This window comes from Hipposideros armiger, unplaced genomic scaffold, assembly GCF_001890085.2.
Source record: "Hipposideros armiger isolate ML-2016 unplaced genomic scaffold, ASM189008v1 scaffold_436, whole genome shotgun sequence".
In the NCBI taxonomy this organism is placed as follows: domain Eukaryota; kingdom Metazoa; phylum Chordata; class Mammalia; order Chiroptera; family Hipposideridae; genus Hipposideros; species Hipposideros armiger.
In genome coordinates this window covers 451,312-477,931 of record NW_017731786.1, presented here as the reverse complement: position 1 = coordinate 477,931, position 26,620 = coordinate 451,312, and the positions used below count along the sequence as shown (strand labels likewise).

General features: G+C 49.8%; 1 protein-coding gene across 2 annotated transcripts in view; it reads right to left on the bottom strand.

The window, feature by feature from the left end:
• Positions 1 to 26,620, bottom strand: part of NTRK3 (neurotrophic receptor tyrosine kinase 3) — a 276,304-nt gene that overhangs the window by 127,810 nt on the left and 121,874 nt on the right. For both annotated transcript variants that reach the window (XM_019665218.1, XM_019665219.1), the window contains exons 8-10: positions 23,956 to 23,979; positions 22,502 to 22,566; positions 21,608 to 21,710 (exon numbers count right to left, since the gene is read on the bottom strand). In XM_019665218.1, coding sequence (XP_019520763.1) covers positions 21,608 to 21,710; positions 22,502 to 22,566; positions 23,956 to 23,979 — 192 coding nt within the window. The remainder of the gene's footprint in view (positions 1 to 21,607; positions 21,711 to 22,501; positions 22,567 to 23,955; positions 23,980 to 26,620) is intronic.

Here is a 26,620-nt window from a genome sequence, read left to right as displayed (position 1 = left end):
TATCTTCTGAGCCGTTTGTGGAGCGTCAGCGAGTCTCACACGTGAGTCATTAAGGTTCGTGTCCAGGATAACAGGGACCTGGGAGCGATGGAAACACTCACGGGGAGATGGGTAAACAACCGAACTCATGATAAAATGGAATTCTTTTCTCGGGCGGAGGGCCCCAGTTAGCACGCAGGCTATGGAGAGGTTGGAGGGAGGCCTAGAGGACATGTTAACATCTTTATTAACCATCTGGAGAAAGATGTAAACAGAACATTAATTCACAAGGAATAAATCCGCAAGGGCCAGAAGGCCAGAGGAATAAGAGAAAAGGAGGGACCGACGCAAAGCCAGGAGAAACGGAGCACGGGAGGATGGAGGATGAATGACAGCGTTGGGTCTAGGGTGAGTCAAGTGAGGCACTCACCTCAGGCACAAAATTGAAGGAGGTGCCAAAAAACTCAGTAATCAAGAGAAATAATATTGTAAGGTAATAGCCTTTCAGAAATCAAAATTAGTGCAAAAAATCCATCAATTATTTTAACCTTGCTTACTGGGATTTTTTGGTGCCCCCTCAAACTTTGTGTCCAAGACGTCACTCACTCAGTTGAATCCTGAAAGACGCTCAGGAAAGGGGCGGGGGTTGTGTGAACGACAAGGTATAACAGCAAGGCCAGCCGGAGAGCAGGGTGGGAAGAGCAGGGTGCGTACTGAGTGCTCGAAGCCCTGGGGATTCCAGAATTGGGGCTGAAAGCCATCAAGGAGGCTGTGAGAGGCTCCCGGGAAGGGACCAGTGGAAGCGACTCAGGCAGCTTGTGAGCCGAAAGACGGCCGCAGCTTGGAAGGCATTCACCGATAGATCCAGCGTGAATCTATCAAAATGTGAAGCATGGCTGATTTTGGATATGGAAGGGAAAACGTGACCTGGATGATGAAAAGGAAAAGAGACAAGTTAGAGGGGTCGGGGGGAGAGAAGGTGCCTTGGCTGCCATACGTCGTAAAAGCTGACAGTCTCTGACCACGAGAAGGTGGGCAGGGGAAAGGCTGCCATGGTGTACGTTCCACAGAGGAACATGGATTCCAGATCTGGATCCTTAATTTCACTGATTTACCTACCCTACCCCTTAGTTACCCAAGTATTCTCTGAAACAAAGATGCCGGAATTTCAGCTCCTAGAAGTGCTATGGTGAGAGGAACATGGCGTCAAGAGTCAGGAGACCAGGTTCCAGCCTGCCTCTGTCCCGACAGAGGTAAGAGAAGTCACCTGATCTTTCTCCAAGTCTCCAATTCTGCATTAAAAAGCGGGGAAAGGACCATTCATCTCTCATGCTATCACCATGTGGATCGAAGAGTTACTAAGTTCATATGGACAGGAGATATAAACACTGAAAGTGGAAGTGACAATGGCGACCCCACTTGGTGACAACCCGTAGTGCGGAATCTAGCCCCGCACCTACTGAAAACACTGCCGGATTTGGAGAGGGGAGTATGGATTTGGCCAGGATGAATCAGAGCTCCTCTGGCCCTCAGAGGACTGAGTTACCCGCCAGGGCAGCAACCAGCAAGGAAGTTGAACTGCCCCAGGCCCAGTGTCTCCCACCTTGCAGACATTAAGCTTTCCCAGATTTACTGGGAAAGGGAGAGACGGACGGCAAAGAGGTGCAACGGGAATCACGCTCCACTGCAAAGAACAGCTCCATGGATTTGGGTGTTACTGTAAGTGTACTGCAGCCAAGGCACCAAGAAGGACTGCTCCCAGCACTTACCCCTGCTCTCCACGGGGCTTCCACCTGGAGAGCTCAGAGCTAGTGGCCAGAGGGGTACCAAGCATCGCACAGGTAACTGCAGAGCCAGCAGCCAACCACCGCCGTGGGATGTTCTGGTAAACCTCAGATGGCCCGCGTGGAGCTTACTACTCCACCACCGGTTACCTGAAGCAGCTTCAGCTAATAGACCCACCTGACGGCAGGCAGAGGTAGGTGGAACAGAAAGAGACACCCAGCCAGGACATGGCGGAGAAGGTCACACAAAAGGGTACACTACGTGGGTTCTGATCTTTGTGGCCCAGGAAGCCTGTCCACTACTAATACGTGACCCTAGGAATGAACATCTGGGGCCCTCTCCAATCAGACTAGACATTCCCCAACTTGGCACAGCTGCAAAGGGGAAGAGGTGATAGGGGAGCCCTACCCACCAGTGAAGTGGCCTGCCCGGAACCACAGTGACCCCCAGTGCCAGCTTCAGGCCAGCATCCCCCACCCCCCCGCCCGGCTCCCCGTCTTCCCCAAACTTCCCAGCACTTAAAGTGGCACAGAAGTCACTTCTACATACGGCCACTTTTTCAAGACTGTGAGAGGCAGCTATTTCATCTCATTCATATCAACAAACATAGAAAGTCAAACAAAATGAAAAGACAGAAGGGTAGCTCTCAAATGAAGGAACAAGAAAAATCCCCAGAAAAAAAACCCTAAGGAAACTGAGATAAGTAATTCACCTAATAAAGAATTCAAAGAATAGGGCCTAAGGATACTCGTCAAACTTGGGAGTAAAAAAGAGGAATTTAGGGGAGAACTTCAACAAAGAGTTAGAAATATAATAAAGAACCAAGCATCAACAAAACAAAAAGACAACCTACTGAATGGGAGAAGATAAGGGGTTAATATCCAAAGCATATAAAAGAAATTCATACATCTTAACACCAAAACAAACAAACAATCCAATTAAAAAATGTGCAGAGACCTGAATAGACCTGAATTTTTTCAAAGAGGACATACAGATGGCCGATAGATGTATGAAAAGATGCTCAATGTCACTAATCATTAGAGAAATGCAAATCAAAACCACAATCAGATACCACCTCACACCTGTCAGAACGGCATCATCAATAAATCAACAGGCAACAAGTGTTGGCCAGGATGTGGAGAAAAGGGAACCCTCGTGCACTGTTGGTGGGATTGCAAATTGGTACAGATGGAAAACAATACGGAGCTTCCTCAAAAAATTAAAAAATAGAACTGTCTTATGACTCAGCAGTTCCACCTTGGGGTATTTATCTGAAGTCCAAAACACTAATTCAAAAAATATGTGCACCCCTATGTTCACTGCAGCATAATTTACAACAACCAAGATATGGAAGGAACGTCAGTGTCCATTGATGGACGAATGGATAAAGAAAAGGTGCTATATATCTATACAATGGAATAGTACATTGCCATAAAAAAGAATAAAATCTTGCCATTTGCAAGAACATGGATGGACCTGGGAGGTATTATGCTAAGTGAAATAAGTCATACAGAGAAACATAAAAACCATATAATCTCACTTATATCTTGAATCTAAAACACAAAACAAATGAACAAACAAAACAAACAGACTCACAGGCACAGAAAACAAGCTGATGGTTGCCAAAGGGGAGGGGTTTGGGGGAGAATTAAAAAAAAAGTACACATTCAATTAAAAAGAAGTAACTAGGACAAAATAGGAGTACTGTATATAGCCATTCATTCAATAAACATTTATTTTAAGAAAAATAAAAATGAAAGGGCGGGAGGGAGGGAGGATGGATTTCCTTATAGGTTCCGAAAACAATCTGCCATCCCTCAATGTCTCCCCAAGAAGACTTCACCGACAGCTGCATTTCAATCAGTGCCTGCCAATCAGCAAAAGGCCCACCGCACAAATGTATAACCACCGAGCAGTCACAGTCAGTGGAGAGCGCTTTGACAGTTCCTAGTACCTCTCTCATGGCCTTCCCTGAAGCCAGCAGCTACCTCTCGTAAGTACCAACTGTGTGGATATCAGCGCTACAACCCTATGTCGTGGATACAACTCCATTTTACAGATGAGGAACACTGAGGCTCAGGGAGGCTAGACACCGTGATGGTCAGTGTTGCGTCAGCTCGGCCAGGCTACAGTGCCCACACATTTAATCAAACCTCAACCTAGGTGTTGCTGGGAGGGCATTTCACAGATGCAGTTAGCTTATACAACCAGGTGACTTTGAGGAAAGGAAATTCCTCGATAATGTGGGTGGGCTTCGTCCAATCAGTTGAAAGGCCTTCAGGGGAAAAAAACGGAGGCTTCTTAGACAAGAAGCTCTGCTTCAAGGCTGCAGCACTCGCTCCTGCATTATTTCCAGTCTGTCCACTAGACCCACGGCTGCGTGAGCCAGTTCCTGAAAACCAATCTCTTCATATACATGCACACACATACTTATACACGGGCACCTACATACATATGTAATCCTACTGTTGTGGGGAAGGAGACAAGGGCGCGGTTTTCTGCTTCCAGAGACTGGTGAGCGGGTGGGGCAGCTTCAGCACTGCCCATGGATGAAAAGGCAGGACCACCTTAGACGGCAAAGACAGAAACCTCTTTCCTTCTTTGCCTCTAAAGCCCATCTACCCATGTCAGTCTCCCCTCCTCTCAAGAAAACCACTGGGAGAGAAATCATATAGGACAGTGGCTTTCAAAGGGCACGAGTAACGCAGTGGCCAGGCCACAGTCTTCGCTACAAGGCGGTGAGGGAGGCAGGTATATGGAAACCCATCCACAGTCTCCCTTCCCCCACACGAACTAGAGACAGCGGCCTCCACCCGCTTTGAGAGCCCCAATGCAGGAGAGTCTAGATGCATCCCAGGGGCCCTGCTGGAGCAGGGCAGCCTGGACTCCATCCCATGGGCCACCCGTGGACGATGCTAGACTGCAGGTAGATTCTGTGTACACCTGGCTGTGGGCTTAGCTTTGCTGCGCTGACGCACTTCCTCCCCCGTCTAGCTTTCCTGCAATAATAGGCCGCTTCCTCCCTAACCAGCCAGACACCTGGGCGACCACGCTGCTCTGTCCCCAGCAGCAGAGCTGATCCTGGGGCAGCACTGCTTTACAGGATGCCTTAGCCACAGGTAACACTGCCTTAAAATTGCTGGTTCCAAGGTGACGCGGTGTGACGAGAGGTCTAAGGCACACAGCCACCGTCATCGCGGGAACATGGCGGCCTCTGTTGCATGCCGGCAAGTCCTTCCACAAGCGTGAGGTTCCCTCCAGCTCAGACATGGGTAGACTGCGGGTTTCAGGCAAAAGCTCTTTCTCGGCTTTCTTTGGAAATCATTCCACTGTCTCTAATGAAGACGTGCGTTTCTTTGGAGCAATCTGAGCTTGTGCCTTCATAATGTTTGGTCACTTGCTCCTGCCTAACAGTCTTCCATGAGGATGAAGATTGCAGTTGCTGGCTTCTCCTCACTTTGTCATCACCACAATGTTTGGACTGTTGGCGAAGTGCCCTTGACAGCCTCATGCTGAGGCCACCTCCCAGCTATGGGCACTGAAATTCAGCCGCTTGGCACTGTATTTGTGTGTGTGCCTCTGCCCATTTTCTGGCTGACTGCCTTCTCCCGGTCCTTTCTGCAGTCGGAGCCTCACATCTCCGTGTCGTCTCATCCTTCCCAAGGTTAGCTCTGTGCAGTCAGCTCAAGGAAGCTGTGATGTGGCCCCCATGAGGATACGGCATTCCTAAACAGCTCGCTGGCACTGGCGGGGCGGCGGGAAGGGAAACACAGGGGGAGAAATGGTCCACCTGGGAAGGCCCAGAGGCCAGAATCAAGGGATCAAACCTCTAATCACCTGCTGTCTTATGTTGGGGACACAGAACGTGACCCCACTGTGCCTCCGAAATAGGGCTGCCACGTAGCCAGGTGGAGCCCTGCCGAGTTCTCACTCACCTTGGGACCAGCCTGAAATTCTCAAGTCCCAGCACTCTCAACGGACTGCCGTCTCAACAGACTTTAGCCAACAGATGGCTGTGCAGGGCTCCGACTGCTAAGAACCCACTCATCTTCCCCAATGACCAGGAAGGGTGATCATACGTAATGCACAGTGAACTACACTTCGAGAGAGAAAGTGCACCTGGTGAGGTAGCGGACACTATGGTTGTCACAGCTCCCCCAGTGGATTCTCCACATTGTCAAGTCCAGACAACCACCGTGGCCTCCTGGGTACAGTGAGCACTGGCCCGGCTGCCCGTGCTTAAGGCCTCAGAAACGTCCACCCAGAAGGAGCGGAACATTCAAGGAGGGGCCACTGGCCGCCTCGCTACCACCTTAGAGGCAGACAGGGCTGGGCTGGGAGAGGCCTCAGGGATGATATGGCCCAGCCAGTCGGCTCAAGGAGGATCCGACCGAGCAGGTGACCGTCCCAGGCCACACAGCCGTTCCTACCAGAGCCACCACTTCCCTGCTGCTCTTCTGAGCCCCTTTCCACCGGCCCTGACGCTGCTGCTTCTTTGGTCTGAGTTTATCTTTCTGTAGAATGAGAACATGGGTCTCTCTTTCCCTCGTGCTTCGTCCACAGACTGAATAAAAAGAATTCCATGAAGTACTTTAAGTTCATCAAAAGGAAGGGCTCTCCTGAGTGGAAACACACACACACACTCACACACACACTTACACACACACACACACACACACACACACAGTTGCCTTTCTCCCAGCCATGAGATCCCTAAAAACATGGCAGTGGCCACATTCTGAGCACTGACCATGCGGGATCACTGTGCTGCTTCCCGTACGTAATCCCAGTTAATGCTCTCAAAACTCCATCCAACAGGCACTGTGCATTCAGTGACAAAGGACAACTGAGGCTCAGGGAGTCTGAGTGACTTGTCCAGTCGAGTGTCCAGTTCCAGCCTTAGCCCAGAGCTTGTAGCCACGGCCGCTGCCTCCCGAGGCCCGTCTCACTCTACCAGCCTTCGCTGGCATGTGCACGCACACTACGGATTCTGCTGTTAAGATTACACATGGCATTTCAGTCCATGCCCGCTTCCACCCTGGTAGAGACTGCGCTGTGCAGGAGCTGCGTCCTCAAGGCCCACTGTGGGTGATCCGTAGCTGCTGATGGACACGGTGGCCTGACTTCTGCCCAGCCGCTCATACCTGAGGCTTCCTGAACAAAGCCAGGCTGAAACCACGCACACGCAGAGCTGGGAGGAGCCGGGAAGCTGAGGCGTGGCCTGTGTCTTTCTCACACTCATTTGCATTTTGGAAATGCACCTTTGCCATGTGGCCTCTGAGCAAATGGATTAAATTCTGAATTAACCAAATGAAACGGTATAATACAGAGGCAACGTGAAAAAGAAGAAGGCAAGTGAGTAAGAAAAATCAGCTTTGCAGAGCGTTGGGAAACCTAAAGACTTGGGTCTAGTGAACGACATGGAGAAATGTTTAAGAAATGTCGTTAAATGAAAAAAATACGGCAAAAAACTGTATGGATTGTTCAAGACTATTTTCATTTAAATATATCTGTAAAATAGGTAAAGGTCTACCGTTACGCAGATCCGTGTGTGTATACATTCAGATATGCATTCACATGTGTGATGCTAAGAAGGGTAACTGCTGAATACTAGAATTACCAATGATTTTTTTTCTCTCACTATTTTCTGCTTCCTATGATGGAGTCGTAAGCCCTCGGACTACCGTATGACTGGGATCCCTGGTTTTGAGAGCCTTTGTTGGTCCAGAAGGACTGCAGGGACAATAGCAGCTGCCACCCACACCAGGACTATGTCCACAAGCTTCCCAGGCTCCCTAGAGAAAGCAAGGCAGAGGTGACAACCCGCTCTGAAAGCCCTCCTTGGCCCCCCTCTGCCCCGGCCCAACTATGGCCCATCCCAGGGCTGCCGAGAGCCATGAGAGACAGGAGCCCAAGTCTCCCCACTTCCAAGCGGACATGACTAGCTGGGAAGGATGGGGAAAACCCGCCCATGGAAAAAACTCCTGCAGGAAAAGGTAACATGAAAATCTCACATAACCTTGGGCCTGGACTCAGCAAATACCGTGCAGTGTCATGACTAAGTCACAGACATGGTGGGAGAGAGGCCAGATGGGGGGCGGTCAGAACCCGGGGATCTGGCAGCTCGACCAGGTGAAGAAGGGCAAGCAACTGGGGGACATCCCCAAGACAGACCAGTGAAGGACCCCTGTAAGAGGTGGTGGCAGGCAGGTAGGGGCAGGCCTGAGGGGCTGACGGTCATGACATGCAGAGAATTCCACAGATGGAGATGCCAGCTGGTGGGCACCGACCCCCACCCCCACCACCACCTAATGGAGGGACTGATAGCTCATAGAGAGAGATGCTGGTTGGAAAGAAACGGCAAGACCCCAGGTTCTGAAAACTACACCTTTCTCTTACATTCTGTGCTTGTTAAGGACAAAGAAATGCATCTTACTCATGCGGGCATCCCTGAGTGCCGAGACCTGTGCTGGCACAGAGAGAGCCCTCAGGGGGACCTGCAGAATGGGAGATGCCCCCAGATACACTCGTGCCATTCAGGGAAGCCAAATATGTGACTTAGGAAGCAACAGGCAGCGCCCCTACCTGCACGCAGTTCAGTCCACCCTGGGCTCCTGGGCACACAGCACAGAAGAGAATCGACTGCCCGTCCTCCTCACCCTCTGACCTCTCATGAGTCAGACCCGGCGATCCTCACGGAACAGCCCATTCCTGCAACGGTCCCGCCTCGCGACGCGTGCCTCTGCGTCCCACCAGCACCCATGCGCCTTCCTCCCTGCGCCCTCTCTTCTGCCCTGACCTCTCTACTCCCACTGACAGAATTATGAAATGCTACAACCAGAAGGGATCTTGGAAGCCGCTTAATTCGAAGCCTTCCTGTCATGGAGGAGAAAAGTGAATCTCCTAAGGTATGCAAAGATAAATTACAGTAGAGCCAGGGCTAGAACCCAGGTTTCTAAGCCATCCCATGACACTTCCCAAAATCAAAACGGCAGGGGTCAGGAGACAGACTTGGGGGTCTCTTGTTGGAAGGTAGAGCCTTGCAGAGCCAAGCGTGGCTGGCAGACCAATAGGATCAGCCTCACCTGAGAGCCTGTGAGAGAGGCAGTCTCGGCCCGACCCCAGGCCCATCGAGTCAGAAGCTGCATTTTAACAAGACCCCCTGGTGCTGTAGACGCTCAGGAAAGCGCGACAAGCTCTGAACTAGAGAACTGTCCCTCTGACCCACCCGTACAGTGAGCCAAGAATGAGTGCCCCCTCTGTGCCCACCCCACCCCTTACAGTTTTCCAACCCAACAGAGTACCTGGGAACTGAAGGCGATACAAAACAAAACAGCAACACTCCCATGCCCAGTCAGCAGATGCTTCTCCCCTCATCCACGGGGAGCCTTTGCGAGGCGCTTACATCTCTCCGTTAAGCAAACAGCTCAACCTACCACGCATGCAAGGACAGGTGGCACATCACTGGGGAGGACCCCAAGAGCAGCCAGCGAGCCGGGTCATTAGCCACTGCAGGAGGACAGGTGTGGGGTGTGGCAGCCAGCTCTCACACGGAGGGCGGTGAACATCGGGGTGTCAGTCACCTCACTGAAGGAGCAAGCTGCAGGAGGGAGTGGAGGGATGGGAAATGGACGGAGAGGGCGCCCCGGCCCCACCCATGTCTCGTGGTCCGGCATCCTTAAGCCAGCTGACGCTTGGCGTTGAGCAAGTCGCTCATCCGACCTGAAGCTCACATAAGAAACAGGGACAATAATTCGTGTATCGCGAGCTCATGGTGAAAATCAAACGAGAACATGTAGATAAAGGACCAAGCACAATGCCTGACATGCAGGGGGGCGGGCAATAAATAAGCCTTCCCGCCATGTCTTCATCCCTCCCATCTCCTGACATCCCAAAGGGCTTGTCCCTGTCAGAGAGAGGGCGGGGCGGCCACCATGCAGGCTCACAACCTTGGCTGGCCGTTGAAATCACCTGGGCAGCTTTAGAAATATTAATACCTGGGTCCCACCCACCGAGATTTTGATTTCATTGGTCAGGGGAGCTGCCTGGGCATCGGAGTTTGTAAAAGATCCCCCAGGCTGCCAACCACAACCATAATGGGACCTGCGGGTTCTTCACAGCTTGTCTAAATGGAGCAAAAGTCATCATTATTCCTCCCCTCACCACATTAATCGAGTGATTACTACATGGCCAGGGACTAAACTAATTGCTTTATATACATAATTTCATTTAATTCTCATAAAACCCTGCATAGGAAGAATTATCCTTCTCATTTGTCAGCTGAGGAAACGGAGACCCGGGATAGTTAATGAGTCACCGTAAGCGTCACGGCTCCCCAGCAGCAGGGCTGGGATTTGACCCCGCGCCTCCGACTCGAAGCTGTAACGTGGACCCGGAGCACGGCTCAGAAAGAAATCTCAGTGGGGCGGACGCAAGAAGAAAAGCCACACGAGTTACAGATTCCACACAAGGTGGGGGGCGAAGAGACACTGAGAGAGAAAGCGGGCGAGGTAAGCATGGTGTGATCTTAGGGGACAGCGGCCCTGTCCTTGTGCCTCCCTGTCCATGGGACGCCGTGGGGTGAGGGGAGAAGGTAACGCATAGGGAGGGGAGAGCTGTTAGCTGAAGGGAATATTACCAATTCTATCTTACAGGCAACCAACGGGCACCAAACAAAACTATCTCAGATCACGTGCCCCAACACCATAGTAATAAATCTGGGGTACTGGTGGTCAGGGGAGGAGCTCCAGGCTCCAGCTGTTTGGGTGCAAAGCCCAAGCTGGCCAGAGGATACCCACGCACCCCTCTGCCTTAGGCAATCTGCTGACATGAATAATGCTGTGTGAGCAAGCCCAGCACGGTCAGCCCACTGGGAGAGGCAAGCGTTCATCAAGCACTCCTTCTGTACCTGTGCCAGGTGCTAGAGAAGAAGGTGCGTGGTGCTGTGAAGGCCCGTCACACCCAGGGCTCCCCTGCTCTGGGCGGCCAAGGAAGGCCTGCTTGGTGGAGTGGAGGCTGAGCGCAACCCAGAAGGAGGAGGACCTGGGAGCTCATGACGCTGTGGGGTGGGGACCCTGGGAGGCCGTCCAGGCAGAGGCTCTGTGGTCTTGGGGAGCGCTGAACACTGGAGAAGCAGGAACGAAGCTCTGCAGCAAGGTGAGGCTGGGGGTGCACAGGGGCCACGTCAGGGGTCTCGGGGTGCCGGCATTCCTCCTGAGAGCAGGGGGTCACCTGGAGTGTCCAGAGGAGGGCGTGGGACATAGGCGGATGTCCACTGCTAAGCTGTGACTCTGATACTTTGCGGTGTAGACAATACACTGAAAGGGCCAGGGATGTGGGGGATCTGGTTAGAAGGCTGAGATGGGAGACCTGGAGAGAATGGATGGTGGCAGTACGCAAAGAGAGAGGTGACGGGGGCAGGCCTGGGGCTGTATGGGGCTGGGCAGGGCCGGAGGGGTGGGGACTCGTGAAGGAGGAGAGCCAGGAACCAAGAATGAAGGACTCTGAAACCTCTGGCTTACAGGATGTTCACTGCAATACTCATGATGAGGTGGGGGTCACCCCTGAGCACGGTTGGGGTACGCTGGCTGAGGCATCGATGGAAACTGCTGCTTCTCACCTGTCTCAGGCGCCTCTCTGAACCTGAACCTGAACCTAGCCCTCCTACGGCAGGTGGCTATAAGTCACGACCTCAGGTGGAATCTGGAAACGGGGTTTCTGCCACAGTGGGCACGGTGCACTTGGAGAGACAGAGGAAGGAGGCAGAAAAGGGTTGGGGACGTGGATTAAAGAGTCAGGACCAGGGCCACAAAAGGCCCCGTTAACCTGCAGCCAAGGGTCCTGAGGCGGGATAAGCCGTTTATTAACTGGTAAGAGGACAGTGTGCAGCTGTCAGCTTGGGGAGGTGGCCGCCGGTCTGTAGCAGGCAGGAGGCTCTCAGGTGATGGAGGGAAATAAAGGACCATCTGTCGAGGGCTTCCTGCATCTCCCTGGGATGGGGACCCGCGTGGCTTCCAGCAGATGTGGAGCCCCTTCCGTCCTGACCTAAACAGGCTCGCTCACGGCTAGGAGCACACGGCTTGGGAGTCACACAGACCCGATGTCCCTACCAGGGTTCTCGGGATCCCAGTGTGCTCATCTGGAAAAGAGCGGGATGATGATATTGACCTCAGAGGACGGCTGGATCGTTAGAGTAATGGTAATAATTACGCAGTCAGCTACCATTCGGTTGAGCAGCTCCCATGCTCTGGGTGCTGGGTTCCAGATTATGGTCTCTGTTTTATGTACATGATCTCAGCTAACCCAGTGAGTGAGCCACGGCTTCAGGATTTTATGCCACAAACCAGTATCTCAAGGCAAACTAGGCTTGCTGTTCACCAAACACGCTCGGATAGAGAGGAAGGGAGGAAGAGAGTGGTCACTAACTCTGTGAGTGAAAGAGCCAGGGACAGGCCAACCGGAAGGGCCTCCTGCTCTCCTCTGGAAGCCTGGGGCCTGGAGCAGGTGGCAGACACACCTGGTCACTGAGCAGCAGCTGCAGGAAGGATGCCAGGCCTCCACCAGCAACACAGCCCCTCCGCCATGCTGTCCAGCTTGTCCCTGATGACAAATGCACAGCACGCAGGGCAGTGGCGTGAGAAGGAGCTGGGACCAGGGATGGGCAGCAGCTGCCTTGTCTGCTATTGTTTTCAGCATGTGGTTTCCCCCCCCCCTCGTCCAAAATCATGTTTCCCGATAAACAGTCATTTTGATCTCTCTGCTTTGCTGCTTGTGGTTTCGAGGGCCCCTTTGGACATCCCAAAGCCTCGGCAGAGTTCATGGGAGAATGGGCTACGTAAACACAGGGCTCGGGCACTGCAACCACGTGGAAGTTTCTCATTGGCCAAAGCCCGTGGTCGCTCCTCCCGTGGGCCAGTGAAAGCCCCTAGGACCCACAAGAGAAGATGCGGAGTTGGAAAGAATGTGCCATGGGGAGGCAGGGGTTCTGGGGAGCCGTTTCCGCAGCCCGGCTTTCCAGGGGCGCAGACCACGCTGGGCAGAGCACACTGAGAAGGTCGAGGCTGGCAGGCCCCTCCCCTCTCAGCTTCCCACCCGGGGGCCGTGATACATTAGGATGCCTGGATCGGTGCAGAAGTGTGTCACCAGTTTCTGGAGAATAGTAAAATACGAAAGTTTGCGAACTTTTTAAGAGTAAAAATTTGTATGAATTTGATTTCTAGTTTGAAAAATCCCTTTGGCTAACTCATATTCTGATATCTTTTTCTCAGGTGTGAAAGCAGTCCTAGGGCCAGCACTTGTCCAAAAGCCTGGTTACACCCACAGCGCCGTGTGAGGCATGTGGACTGTCCCCTGTCACATGTGAAACAGGGGACAGAAGGCTGAGAGCTTCTAAACTGAGGTATCAAAGGGCTGTTAATGCTGCGGGAACCAGTTGCAAGGATGTGGATTAGTAAGAACTGTGCTCTGCTACCAAAATCGAATGAATCAGGGAGGTCATGGGGCCCAACGTGCTGGCCATCCTTGGCCCAGATGAACGGGATGCAGGGGCCGAGGGCAGCCAGCTAGCAGGCAGCCACAGAGGCAAACACAAAAAATTTTGTGTGCAAAATTTTAGCACACAAAATCCAGGGGTCTCCCTTCAAACAGAAGAGTCGGTGCTGGACAGCAGCTGGCTCCCTGGAGCCCTGAGAGAGAGGAACCGGGCAGTCCAGGCTTGACACGACCAGTGGTGACAATCAATGCAGGGACTTTTGGGCCAATCACTGCACGCCTGCAAAGCTCCCACAAAGACAAGGCAGCAACAGTCTGAGCACCACATTCTAGAACGCAGACACCAAGGAGGATGAGGCTTCATCTTTAGCCAGAAATTCACCATGAGCCCAAAGCAGAAGGGAAGCTGATGGCTCCTGGCTTCCATTACTGTGTGTCCTGCCTGTGGACTGGCCACACACCTAACCTGTTTAATTTAGACCTGAACAAATGCTAGCGGTGTTCTTTGGGCTGCAGGATCTGCCGAAGAGCCTGAAAAGAGGGAAAGGGCACTGGTGAAGGGAACACAGTGCCCTGAGGATAACAGGAAATGGATCCAGAAACCTCTCTGAAAAATAGGCTCCCAGAGCCATCTTCCACCAGGAGTCCCGAGTACAGGATCGTTACAGGGGCCGGAGGTACCTTCCTCCCTTCCTACCTCAATGCCGACAACAGCAAAAGAAGTCGAGAAAGAAAACAAGCGAGAAGGAAGAATGGACCTTCAGGAAGTCGGGACACCCGAGTCCTTCCCCCAGTTTCCCGTCTGCCTTGCACTGCTCGTGGCCTGTGACCCCCTATTACGCAGAGGCCAAATCGGTGTATTTGTCAGGGCCAAAGAGGCCATCTTCCTAATGGCTCCAACAGTGCCCCATCTAGGGTCCGGGACCCCTTTCAAGGGTCTCAGAGGTCTCTATCTGTATTCCACGCTTGCTCTGTGCTCCCGGCTACGGACACATGGATATTCCCATCCATCCCAGCTGAGGAAGAAATGCCAGTTGGAGCATCAAACCCTGGGCATCCAAGGTCTCTTCCAGGCCTACCTCCGTCCAGCTGGACGAAACCCTTCCCAGGCCACTGTTCCAAGGCTTGGAGAGAGGGCAGAAATCATACCTTCCCAAGCCTAATCATTCCCTTTAACCAAACGGTCAAGCCAGAGGGCTAACAAGACATTCAACTCGGGCAGCGGCCCCTGAGATCTTTTTGGCAGGAGCCCGTCCCTCCAAATCAAGACTCTGGCATGATTCTCCAATCCACTCAGAGGACAGTGACCATCTGTTTATGGAAAAAAATGTTAATAACCCCCAATCATAATCAAATAGGCAACCACTTTCCTGTAAGTACCTATTAACTGGCGCTAATTCACAATGGAACAGTCCTGGAGTGCCCATCCCAGGCCCATCAGAGGCACCGGCACACATCCAACCATTAGGACGAAAAGCCAGCGGCAGCTGATGAAGCACTTAAGGTATTACCGGAAGCCCGAGCCGCGGTTCTTGACTCCCTTCCTTCCCGGCCTTCCGGTTTCCGCTGCCTTGCCACGCAGTTTCCCACACTTCCAGAAAGAAAGGAAGGAAGTCCTTGTAGTCTGGGAGGCAAGACGCCTCCATCAGTTCCCATCATTCCCCCAGGTCAGGTGTGTCCCAGCTTGAACAAAGTGGAGTCATAAGAGGCACTTTTGAAAGCTCCATTCAAGTGGGACAGCGTTCAAAGGTAATGAGGCAAAGCACTGGAAGAACTGAGTTGATTAATTCACAGTGTAGCTTCATTTCCCAGCCCTCCCAGGCTCTCTGCACACAGCACGTATGTGGGGAAGTCGGGCCAGCTAGCTGTGCGCTCTGGCATGCCACTGCATTTCTCTGGGTCTCAGTGTCCTGATCTGTAAAATGGGGACATGTAGCCTAGTAAGGCTAAGGTCTAATAAGCCATTATTCTGTTTCCTCTGTGGGAGTACAAGGAAACCAAGAAGTGTGAAGTAAACTCCCCCGGTATCTCTGATCTAGAAGTATTCAAAGATTTCTATAAGGTTGTCACAAGATAGGAGGCCAAACAATGTATGTTCTTTCTACAGGCAGCAAAAATCCCACACATTTGCTTCTTTCTCCATTAAATAACAGGGATACTCACCTGATGTGAAAATTAAGTACATGTTTCATTATTTAAAGACACACTAGTATCTTTTACCTGGTTATTTTTCTAACCACCATGTGAAATAAAGATGGCTGGTGCGGACCAGCTAAGTGGCATGTTGGTTAGGAGTTGGCTTGGGACACCAGCTCTGAGCAGCAGGGCCCCGGTTCAGATCCCACATGAGGGCCAGTGACGCTACGCCCTCTACAGCTAAGATGGTGAACAACAGCTCGACCTGGAGCTGGGCTGCCGTGAGCTGCCGTGAGCGGCCGTCCAATGGCCAGAGAGCAACTGCCTTACCCGGGAAGAGCACAATGATAATACCAACATGGGCCAGTGAAGCGACGTCCTCCACAACTAGACTGAAGAACAAAAGGACAGCAACTTGTCTGTTCCCCTCCCCCAATTCCCCAATAAAATCTTAAAAAAAAAAAAGATGGCTGGTGCATTGTGGACATTCATGGTGAGGTTGTGAAAAGTGGGCGGGACTATAAGTAGGGAGTTCTACACCCAGCTCAGCCTAATCAGACCTGAAACCGGAGCAAGGCACCTTCTTTCTCTGCCTCAGGTTTCTTCATCTGTAAATACAGATGCCAGAGAGCCCTGCTAGATCACTGTCATAGTCTTTTGATGTCTAATTTAAAAATATTTTGTGAGGAAGGGCTTGGTATAAATTCTGTCCCTTCCAAGCCCAGCGTGCAGTGGCTCAATATAATTAGTTGCTAAAATACTGAAATATTAGTGTATATTTCTGTACCTCCCAGTCCTGAACCTCCCAAGCATCCACCCTCCCAGCGTCCATGACCCAGCAATCAGAGAGCTAACTAACTCCTGGCACAGCGGGGAGCCTCCAAGTCCGGGAGCCGGCAGGCGCTGCTCTGGCGTCTGTTCTGAAAGGCAGCGCCCACCACACCAAATAGCTTAAGGATCACCCCTGCCCCTCTAAGGCACTGGTTTACAGCAATAGTCCAACGAAACCCCCACTGTCTACTGAGCACCATTTTAAAACCTCTGTGATTCCAAGAGAAAATGAGCTGCATCCCAACAGGGCCCCTCCTCAAGTCAAAATTTTGATCAACATGATGGCAGCTGATAAAAGTAAAGAGGAGTCTGAGACGATGCACGTACAGTTTATTTCTACGCCATCTAGTTAATACATTTATCTCCCATAAGGTAGGTGCCCAATAGAATGCCTACACATACCAACATGGAGATATCTCTAACACCTGACAGGTAAATAAAGCAAGATGCAGAAGGGTACTGAAGAGTATAAACCGGTGCATAAATTAACAAACAGAAAGTAGCACATTTTGTAAACATACATGTAAGTGCATACAGAAATATGCATGTGTGTATCTTTCTTCACAGACTGTATGTATCTGCCCACCCTGGGGAGTGCTGTGGTCTTTAACGATGCTGGTTAAAACTGCTGTGGCACAATCCTCTTGTCCAAATAAAACTTATTAACAAGATCTATATGAAGATTATATATATATATATATATATATATATATATATATATATATATAAACCTTTGACTGTTTTCTAGATATCTGCAAATAAATGCAATGTGTGACCTGTAAAAAACTGGAAATGGAACTATCTTATGACCCAGTAGTTCCACTCTTAGGTATCTATCCAGAGAAATCCAAAACGCTAATTTGAAAAAATATATGCACCCTTATGTTTACTGCAGTGCTACTCACAATAGCCAAGACATGGAAACCACCGAAATGCCTATCGATAGACAATTGGATAAAGAAATTGTGGTACATTTACACAATGGAGTATTACTCTGCCATAAAAAAGAATGAAATCTCACCATTTCCAACAACATGGATGGACCTAGAGAACATTATGCTAAGTGAAATATGTCAGACAGAGAAAGACAAATACCATATGATCTCACTTATATGTGGAATCTAAAGAACTGAATAAATGAGCAAAGTGAAACAAAACAAAACAAAAACAAACAAAAAAGGCAAACCAAAACATGGAATTGCAAATTGGTGCAGCCACTATGGAAAATAGTATGCAGGTTGCTCAAAAAGTTAAAATTCGAGCTACATTATGACCCAGCAATTCCACTCCTGGATATTTATCTGAAGAAACCCAAAACTCTAATTTGAAAAGATGCATATGCACCCGTATGTTCACTGCAGTGCGATTCACAACAGCCAAGATATGAAAACCACCTAAGTGTCCATCAGTGGCTGGTTGGATAAAGAATTATGGCACATTTACATAATGGAACATTACTCTTGCCATAAAAAAGAATGAAATATTATCATTTGTAACAACATGGATGGACCTAGAGGGTACTGTGCTGACTAGACTAACTCAGACAGAGAAAGACAAATGCCATGTGATGTCACTTATATGTGGAATCCAAAGAACAAAATAAATGAACAAGCAAAACAGAAACGGGCCCATAGACACAGAGAACAAACAGATGGGAGGTCATGGGAGGCTGGGTGAGAAAGGCGAAGGGAGTGGGAAATACAAATTGATGGTTACAGGAGTCACGGGATGTAAAGTACAGCATAGGGAATACAGTCAATAGTGTTGTAATAACTATGTAGGGTATCAGATGGGTACTACACTAATGGGGGGATCACTACATAAATCATAAATTATATAAATGTCTAACCACTATGCTGTACACCCGAAACTTATATAAAATAACACTGAATGTTAACCATAATTTAAAAAAAAATAGTTAAAAGGATGTGTAATGCAGCATGGGGGATATAGTCCATATGTTCTAATAACTATGTACGGTGTTGGATGGGTAGTAGACTTGTTGCGGTTATCACTTTGTGAGTTACGTAAATATCTAATCGCTATGTTGTACTATATACCTGAAACTAATAACAAAAGCAAAACAGAAACAAATATATATGTATGCATATGCATATACTTATACATATGCATATGATTTGCATATGTATATCATAAAATTTTTAAAAGGAGCCGGTTACCAGCCTTGGCCACCAGCACTGCCATGGGGTGAAGGCAGCTGCTAAGGTGGCTGTTTGCAAGTGTGAGTGTGGCTGGGAGGAGGACAGGTGATCAGAGACAGCAGAGGAAGCCAGGCAGAGACACAGGGAGAGAGACCTAAGCAAGTGAACTGATGGACGCACACTGAACTCAGGCTAATGGCTGCCTACGGAAACAGGTGCGCATGGGCCTGGGGTGACAGCGAAAGCTGATTTAGTTTCATCAGTACTATTTTCTCTCTTTATCCTGGGAATAAAACATTAGAAGCAAATATAAAACCAAACAGCAACAGTTCCTTATCCTGAGTGATGGAAATATGGATATTTACTATATTAACCTTTGTATTTTTCTGTTTTTTTTAAATCTCTCAGAAAGCAGTGAAATTCTTCATAAGACTTCCTCCTGTCTGCACACTGAGCTCCAGGCCCTCAGACACGGGTGGAGGAGATTCTTTATGAGTTTCCCCATCGTCTTTACCCTACTCCCCACGCCCAGACACCTCAGATTTCCAAATCAGCCCTAATCAGCCCATTATTGACCTTACAGCTGTGCCCTTTTATGAGTAAAAATAAAGTCATTCATTTCTGAGTTCAATAAGCATTTGCCAAACACAGTACAAAGTTTCAGGCATCCTGGGCGAGAGACGCGTGGCTTCTACAAGCCGTCCCTGGTGTAGCAGGACAGACAGGTGACAGGTGAGCAAAGCAAAGACAAACGCACTGGGATGAGTGTAGAATAAAAGCATTTTTACTAAATAGTGTGTGGGACTGAAGAGGGCACGATTGAGTCTTGAGAGAGCAGCGCTTCATGGAAGGACAGTCGAGAAGCCTGATGAGGCGTCAATCTTTCTACAACCACGGACCCCCTTAGATATGCCAGTTACACGCAGATCGCAGCAGGCACAGCACCCCGGTGTGGTAGGGAACAGGAGTCCCACTTGAAGTGAAGGAAACAGGGGCTGCGAGAAGTTAAGTCACTTCGCTGAAAACTAAGAGCAATGAAGTGGCGTCACAGATCTAACCCAGATTTGAAAGTTCAAAGCCGAGGATGAGCGGATAGGCACAGATGGGAGCTCGCCGGAGTCAGAGCTGGGGGACCTCTGGTCCCCGCATTTTCATTCTCTTCCCTGCACTGGGATACCCGCTGGCTATAAGAGATGAAGGGTGTATGCAGACTGGGGCATCTGCTTGTTCATCCTAGAATGAGACCTCAACACAATCGGGCATCATAAAGATCAGAGACGCAGGCTCAGTCCTAAGCAAGGTCAGCCTTGAACACACTGCGTCATCCTCTTCCCAACTCTAGCCTGACTTCTTTAAGGCCTGACACGAGAAGGGATACTTCGCTTCCACCTATGAGGTTGGGTCCTCCTGGCCCAACCAGGGCCAAGGAAGCAGCTCAGCCTGGAAGAGGGCAGCAGAGGCGGGGAGAGACTCCGACAGGACCGCTGAGGGAAGGCGCCGCCCTGGGTGCTGCCTGACCCATCCGTCATGGGGACACACTGTTCCAGAAACCGGATGACAATTATTGGGAAAAATCTGCTCTCTCAGTGCTGCCAAGCATGTCACAGGGGCTCAGTTGGTGGCGCCTCCTCACGGGGCGGCCAGTAAAGCCCCATTCTTCCCTTAGCTGAGGTCCTGATGTTTTCTCAGGTGGAAGGAGGAAGACGTAGGAAGGCCCCATGGAAGGAAACTCCCACAAGCAACAGTGCCAGTCCTCAAGCCAGGAGCCCGAGGATTATGCTGAGATTGAAGGCTCAGGGCTGGCTTGGGGGTCATTTGTCTTTTAGCCTGCGAAGCCCTGTTTGGCACAGGGGTGTATAGGCAGATAAAACACCTCCAAACAAGGTGCCTGCAGCGCTCTGATCTTGTTTAAGTCACCTGGCATCAGGCCAGACCTCGATCCCCTCTTTATCATTTGCCTGCACACGGATTTCTCTTGGTCACCATATTTCATATGATCCAAGAACACCTGGTTGCCATGCTGTGACTTGTTCAGCTGAGTCAGGAGCAGAGAGAGAGAGAGAGAGAGCACAGAAGCCCCGGCTTTTGGGAAGCCACGCAGCCCGCCCCACATTTTCTGCCCTCCTGTTCTTCTATCGATGTCTCTTGCTATATTTCAGTGTTCTAAGCTTTCAAGGGAGTCACAGAATCTTCTGGGAATATAATAAAAGCTACGACTAGTTCCATCCCAAATGCCCCCACTCTGCCCTGCCTCGTACAAACACTCAAACATGTGCGTTTCCATTCAGGGACCACTACCCCGGTGAACCTCATGCACACATGCACTCTCCTTCAGTCGCTGAGCCCCAAGGTCAGGACACTCACCATAGATGCCAACTCAGTGCAGAAGCCATAGCAACTCATCAGTCCCATAGATGACCCTGACCTCACGGCTTATTAAACCTCTCATCATCCCGGCCTACCCATCTCCTATCTAACATCAGCTAGAAATGGAAACCCAGTTGGAAAGCATACCTGGAAATTCAAATTTCTGTCTGGGAACTGGTACCCAGCCCCCCTTGAACCTGGGATGGGGCAGATGGACGCGAATTCACCACTTACCCCCTTTCGTGCCGCCCCTCCTACCCGAGCTGTGGTGGAGAACCGCATCCTACCCCACCCCGGCCATAATGGGCTTGGGTACTCTGTGTCTTGGAAGCTAGCCAGCAGATTTAGCAATCGTGTTGCTCTTGGCATCGTTCAGGAACTCTGTAGAGCTACGTGCTGAGAAACCATTGCCTGGGCAACTTTTCAATGCCGGAGTCCCCCCCTACATCTGGCTATGCTAATACCTTGTCGTCACAACTCCACGGATGGGTGCAGCGAGGAAAAAAACCAAGTTACTCAAACAAGGAGTCCCTTTACCCACCAACAATGAAAAGAGACCGAAGTCCTCTTCATTTGCCCACAAATCCAACTTCCTTCCCAAATTATCCTCATTGCACCAGCTCAGGTAAGTGGTGTTTGCAGCAGTCACAAACCAGGCGACTGACAGTTTGGTCCCCAGATACCTACACGGCGTTCAATCCATTATTACCAATAATAAAGGTACGGACAGGAGAAGAATCCCTTCAGCAGAATACCTAGACCCTCTCAGAGAGCCAATGGCAATGCAAACTGCATCTTGTGATGAAAGGGGGCCATGTCTCCCCCAGGAGATGTTTGCCAATGAAAATCACACTTACCCTTCATGCCAAATTTGGACCGACGACCGTACTTGTTGATCATGATAAAGAGAACCACCAACAAGACGCAGGCAAAAGCAGCAAGTCCGACGGCGATGGATACCTATGAGGAGATAAAACAGAGTCAGGACGATCGCAGACCACCCGGTTGGCCTACAGAATAACACGGCGGCCCAAGCGAAAACAGTCCCACCGCAGCAGCCGTGCGGCCCGCTCAGAACCCTGCCACCGAGGCATGTTTTTAGAAGTAATTTAGGGAAACCTAAGAACATCAAACTAATAAACTAGCCAACTTGATTTTAGGAAGGTCCACGCCTCAGTGTTCTGAGCCTCTCTCATCTGGGGGCCAGCCTAAGGGATGCAAGAGAAAGCCTAGCGAGGCCTCCGTCTCGTTTTGTTGTTTTAATCAGCGAGCAAATTCTGCCCATTTGCATTGAAATTCTTCACATAATATTCTTATCCAGGAAATGCTAGGAGATCTGGATTCTAAAAAGACCCCTTTCGTCTCCTCTCCCGAGGAACCTCAGGCTCTGACAGTCAAGCGGGGGGCGAAAAACCCACCCAGGGAGATGCTCGGGGTAGCTCTGACTTCTGGAAAAGGCTGGTGCAGTGAGCAGCCCTTTTAGATCAGGTCCAGCCAGGTTCCTAAGAGAGCGGGGATTTTCAAACCGTTCTCTTCCGAGCCCCAGGGCTTGGAGCAGATCCTCAAAGACTTCCTCAAACAATGAATTATTCTCATCAAACAAGGAAGGTTTCATCCGCCTGAAAGGAGGTCATTCATCACAGCTTCTTTCTGCCAGAAATGCTGGGGCTCCAAGTAAGGTAATATTTGGGAAAGTCAGCTACCCAAATGAAGCCTGAAAACGACCTCCTCTTAACCAAGAAGCGACTCACCCCAAAAGTGTCTTCCTCTGGTTTGTGGGTCACAGTGATAGGAGGTGTGGGGCTCACTTCATAGACTGAAAATCGAACAGAAGAGAAGGGGTTAGCTTACTGTCCAGGAGAGGCTCTGGGTGAGACCCTGCCCCACTCCCAAGCCCCCCATGAGGGATCTTGTTGGAGAGCACCCCCACCCCAAGCCAGACTCTTACTTACTGCCTGACCTCCCCAAGCTTTGCAGGGGCCCCCGGAGGCCAGGTCCCCTGTATGGCCACCTGGTTGGTGCTGACAGCTCAAAGGCAGGCTCCATGAGGAATAAGGGACCTTCACTCCCATCCCCCCAACATCATCCCATAAGCTATTGCATTAAAACAAAAAAACGGCTTGGGATCCCAGCCAGGGCCTGGATTCGGCACATTTTATCAATGATGGCAGCTGTTGCTGACATTTGGCAATTCTCTGTTTGTGGTAGGTACTCCTTTCTGGCCCCTGGCTCTCTCTCTCTCTCTCTCTCTCTCTCCATGCCCTTCGTCTTCCCCTCTGCACTCCTCAGTGACATCCAGGAGGCCGGTGGCCCCAAAAACAGCCCGCTGTCTGCTCCCCTAATGCAGATTTCAGAACACAGTGGCAGCTCGAGTTAAGACCAGGAAACATCACCTCTTCCCAGCAAGGCTGGCTGGGGAGCCAGGTATCAGTTTGTCTTCCATCTAGAATCGAGAGATGTCTCTGAAGGGACATTCTCTGAGATGGCAAGTCCTCTAAGACCGAGGACAAATGAAGAATCACAGATACTGTTTACGGCAGTGCCAAACAGCATGGGGTGTCCTAAACAGGGCTGTCTGCTACCTCAGACCACATGGGGCAAAAATAGTGAGGACTACTGCTGTTATTCTCCCCGGGGGGAGAAAGGGAAAAGGAATAAATATGGGTTTCCCCACAGCCCGTGAGAAAAACACCAAATCCTTTCGGGATTGTCTAATCCTAGCCCCATATTACCTATAAGCTACACCTCAATAATCCCATTTGAGGATGCACCAGCCTATCAGGAGACCTTGTCAATCACAGCACTACAGGAGGTGTGTCCTGGCCACATCTGGGGCCCTCGAAGCAGGTGAGAAACATTAACGGTTAGAGGTGTCATGTTCCCTCCGCAGGAACAACCAAGGTGATCGGCAGGGGTCTGTCTACCGGGGCACTGGCAACCTCAAGTCCTTCCTGACACCACCCCTTTCCAGCAGGAGACCCACAACATGGGCAGGCCTTAGGAAACGCCCTGGGGGAAACTGAGGCACAGAGCAGCTGCCCAAGAAGTGTTTCTACTCTCCAGCTCCCTTTCACAGTCACTCAGATGTTCCCAGCTGCCATGGCTCTGGGGATGGTGATGGGCTAGGAAAGAGGACTCTGGACTCAGTAGTTACCAAAAGCATTAGAATAAATCAGCTTCCAAGCAAAAGGTAGGGCAGACTTACTAGAGACAAAGTTATCCGTGCTCTCTGCAAAAAAGACAAAGATGTAATTAGCAAACGTAATAAAAAGTAGAACAGGTGCACTATGGTCTTAATAGCAATGACCTCCCCCACTCACCATAATCCCACGTTACCCCAGCAACTGAAAACTAAAATCCCTGGCATATCGCCCTTCCCCACCCCCACACCCCCACCTCTTCAGGAGGTGATCTTCCACAGGAGAAGGAGGAAGAGATGAAGTTCCCAACATCAAGGCAGGCGGCCCAGCCCACCTGGGGTCTAGAGACCAAACTACCAGATCGGGAAGTAAATCTAAGACACAACGTCTCAGTCCTCCCCACTTCGGGTACCCAGAGTGCTGGGGACGTTGGCGGTACATCAGAGCCAAAAAGAAACACTGCAGGGTGGGCTTCCCTGGACTGTTCTTGAAAATGCCAGCTCTGATCTCAAGACAAAATTCCTCAACTCAATGTATAGTTTAGTCTAGTAGGTCATTGAGACATCCTTGGAAATCCCTCTAGAATCTGCCCATCCCCCAGGTGAAATGACATTATTTGCCCTTGGTCTTCCAGCAAAGGCTCGCCTACTATTGAGAGCTCATCATGACTAGACTTTAATTATAAACCAGGGGCTGTGCTACACGCTTTCTGTAACATATCACTCAATCCTGATGACCATCCAAGGAGGTAAGTGGCATGGACCCTGTTTAACAAATAAAGAAACAGGCCTATAGAGATTATGTAGCTAATGGAATCTCGCTCATCTAACCAGGGACAGAGCTGGGTTCAAATCCGAGTCTGGGCTCTTCACCACTCTACCAGAGAGTCTCAGACTTCAGTGAGCAACCGAATCACTGGAGGACGGTCACTATCATTCATCAATGATGGAAATGAGGGCTCCTTGGAGAAGCACATAGTTCCAGAGCTGGGGCAGAGAAAGAACAAGATGTGCCCGGAACATTCTGTGGTACTAGAAAGTAAGAAAATGCTCACAAATTAATGGGGGCAAGGAGAAAGGACATAGGAGCCAACGTGGAGGGGTTTCCAATGGCCGAATCTGGGACAATTTGAGCAACCAAATCAGTAACAACAGTCATCGATTGTTATAGGCTAAATTATCTCTGCCCAAAATTGATGTGTTGAAGTCATAACCCCCAGTACATCGGAACATGACTGCATTTGAAGATAGTCTTTAAAAAGGTAGTTAAATTAAAATGAGGTCATTAGGGCGGGCACTGATCCAATAGGACTGGTGTCCTTATAAGAAGAGGAGATTTGGACACAGACACAGACATGCACAGAGGGAAGAGGATGTGAAGACACAGGGAGAAGAGCCTCTGCAAGCCAAGGAGAGAGGCCTCAGAAGGAACCAGCCCTGCCGACACCCTGATCTCCGACTTCCAGGTCCTGCAATTGTGAGGAAATACATGTCTGTAGTTTAAGCTGTCCTGTCTCTGGTTCGTCCTTACAGCAACCCTAGCAAATTAATACATGGATTATGAGCTGTAGGACAAAATGAATATCCATGAGTCCAGGCGGATATAAAATAAATAACTGAATAAATAGAGAAGAAGAGAAAGCTATTCCTTATAGTGGGTTGTCGCAAAAGCCACAACAAATTTTTGCAATGAAAAACATAGAAAAAATACGTCATGACTTTTCCAACAACCCAGTAGAATTCCAATTAATAAATGTAGAAAGAATGATGGAGAAAGAAAAAAATCACCACTTGACACATACCACAACAGTAACTGGCAAGGACCATCAATAAATGTTAAAATGGATGCGTGAAAGAATGAAGAGAAACAGGATATTTACAAACTTTCAAAATACCGTACTTTATAATTACAATGGGAAAACCAGTCCCTTTGCAATGGAGACACCTGGCTGACACCATCTCAGCCACATGATGGAGTTAACATCGCCAGTCATGAGATGGGACAGCCGTCACTGGACCCCTCATGTGACTGACGGGCTGAACGGGCAGAGCATCACTTCGGTGATGGTCTTGCCAAAAATGTTGACATTTAGTTATGAGAAAACATCAGGCAAACCCAACTTGTGGGATGGTCTAGAAAATAACTCATGAGTATTCTTCAAAAGTGCACAGATCGTGAAAGGCAAAGACTGAGGGTTGTCCCAGATTTAAAGAGAATAAGGTGACATGGTAACTAAGTGCCATGTGCAGTCCTGGGTTGGAACCTCAGGAAGCAAAAGACAGATGCAGGGGCTACTGATAAGGCTTAAATAAAGTCTGTAGATTCGATAACAGTGCCATTGGTAATATCCTGTTTTGGACCACTGTTCTGTGGTTGTGTAAGATGGTAACACTTGGGAAAGCAGGATGAAGGATATGAGGAAGTTCTCTGCATTAGTCCTTAACTTCTTTTGGTAAACTTCAAATTATTTCAAACAGAAAAATTAAAAACCTTTTTTAAAATTTCTTTAAAGAAACATAGATTATTGGTCCTTTCCCCAGAGTTTCTGATTCAGGAGGGCTAGGGTGGGTCTTAAGAATGTGTCCCTTTGAGAACCACTGCATTGTACCACACGTCCTCCTGCCACAAGCCTGACACACCCTGAAAGATAAGAACAACTCTTTCATTCTTTCATCCATCCATTCATCCATCCATCCATCCATCATCCATCCATCCATCATCCATCCATCC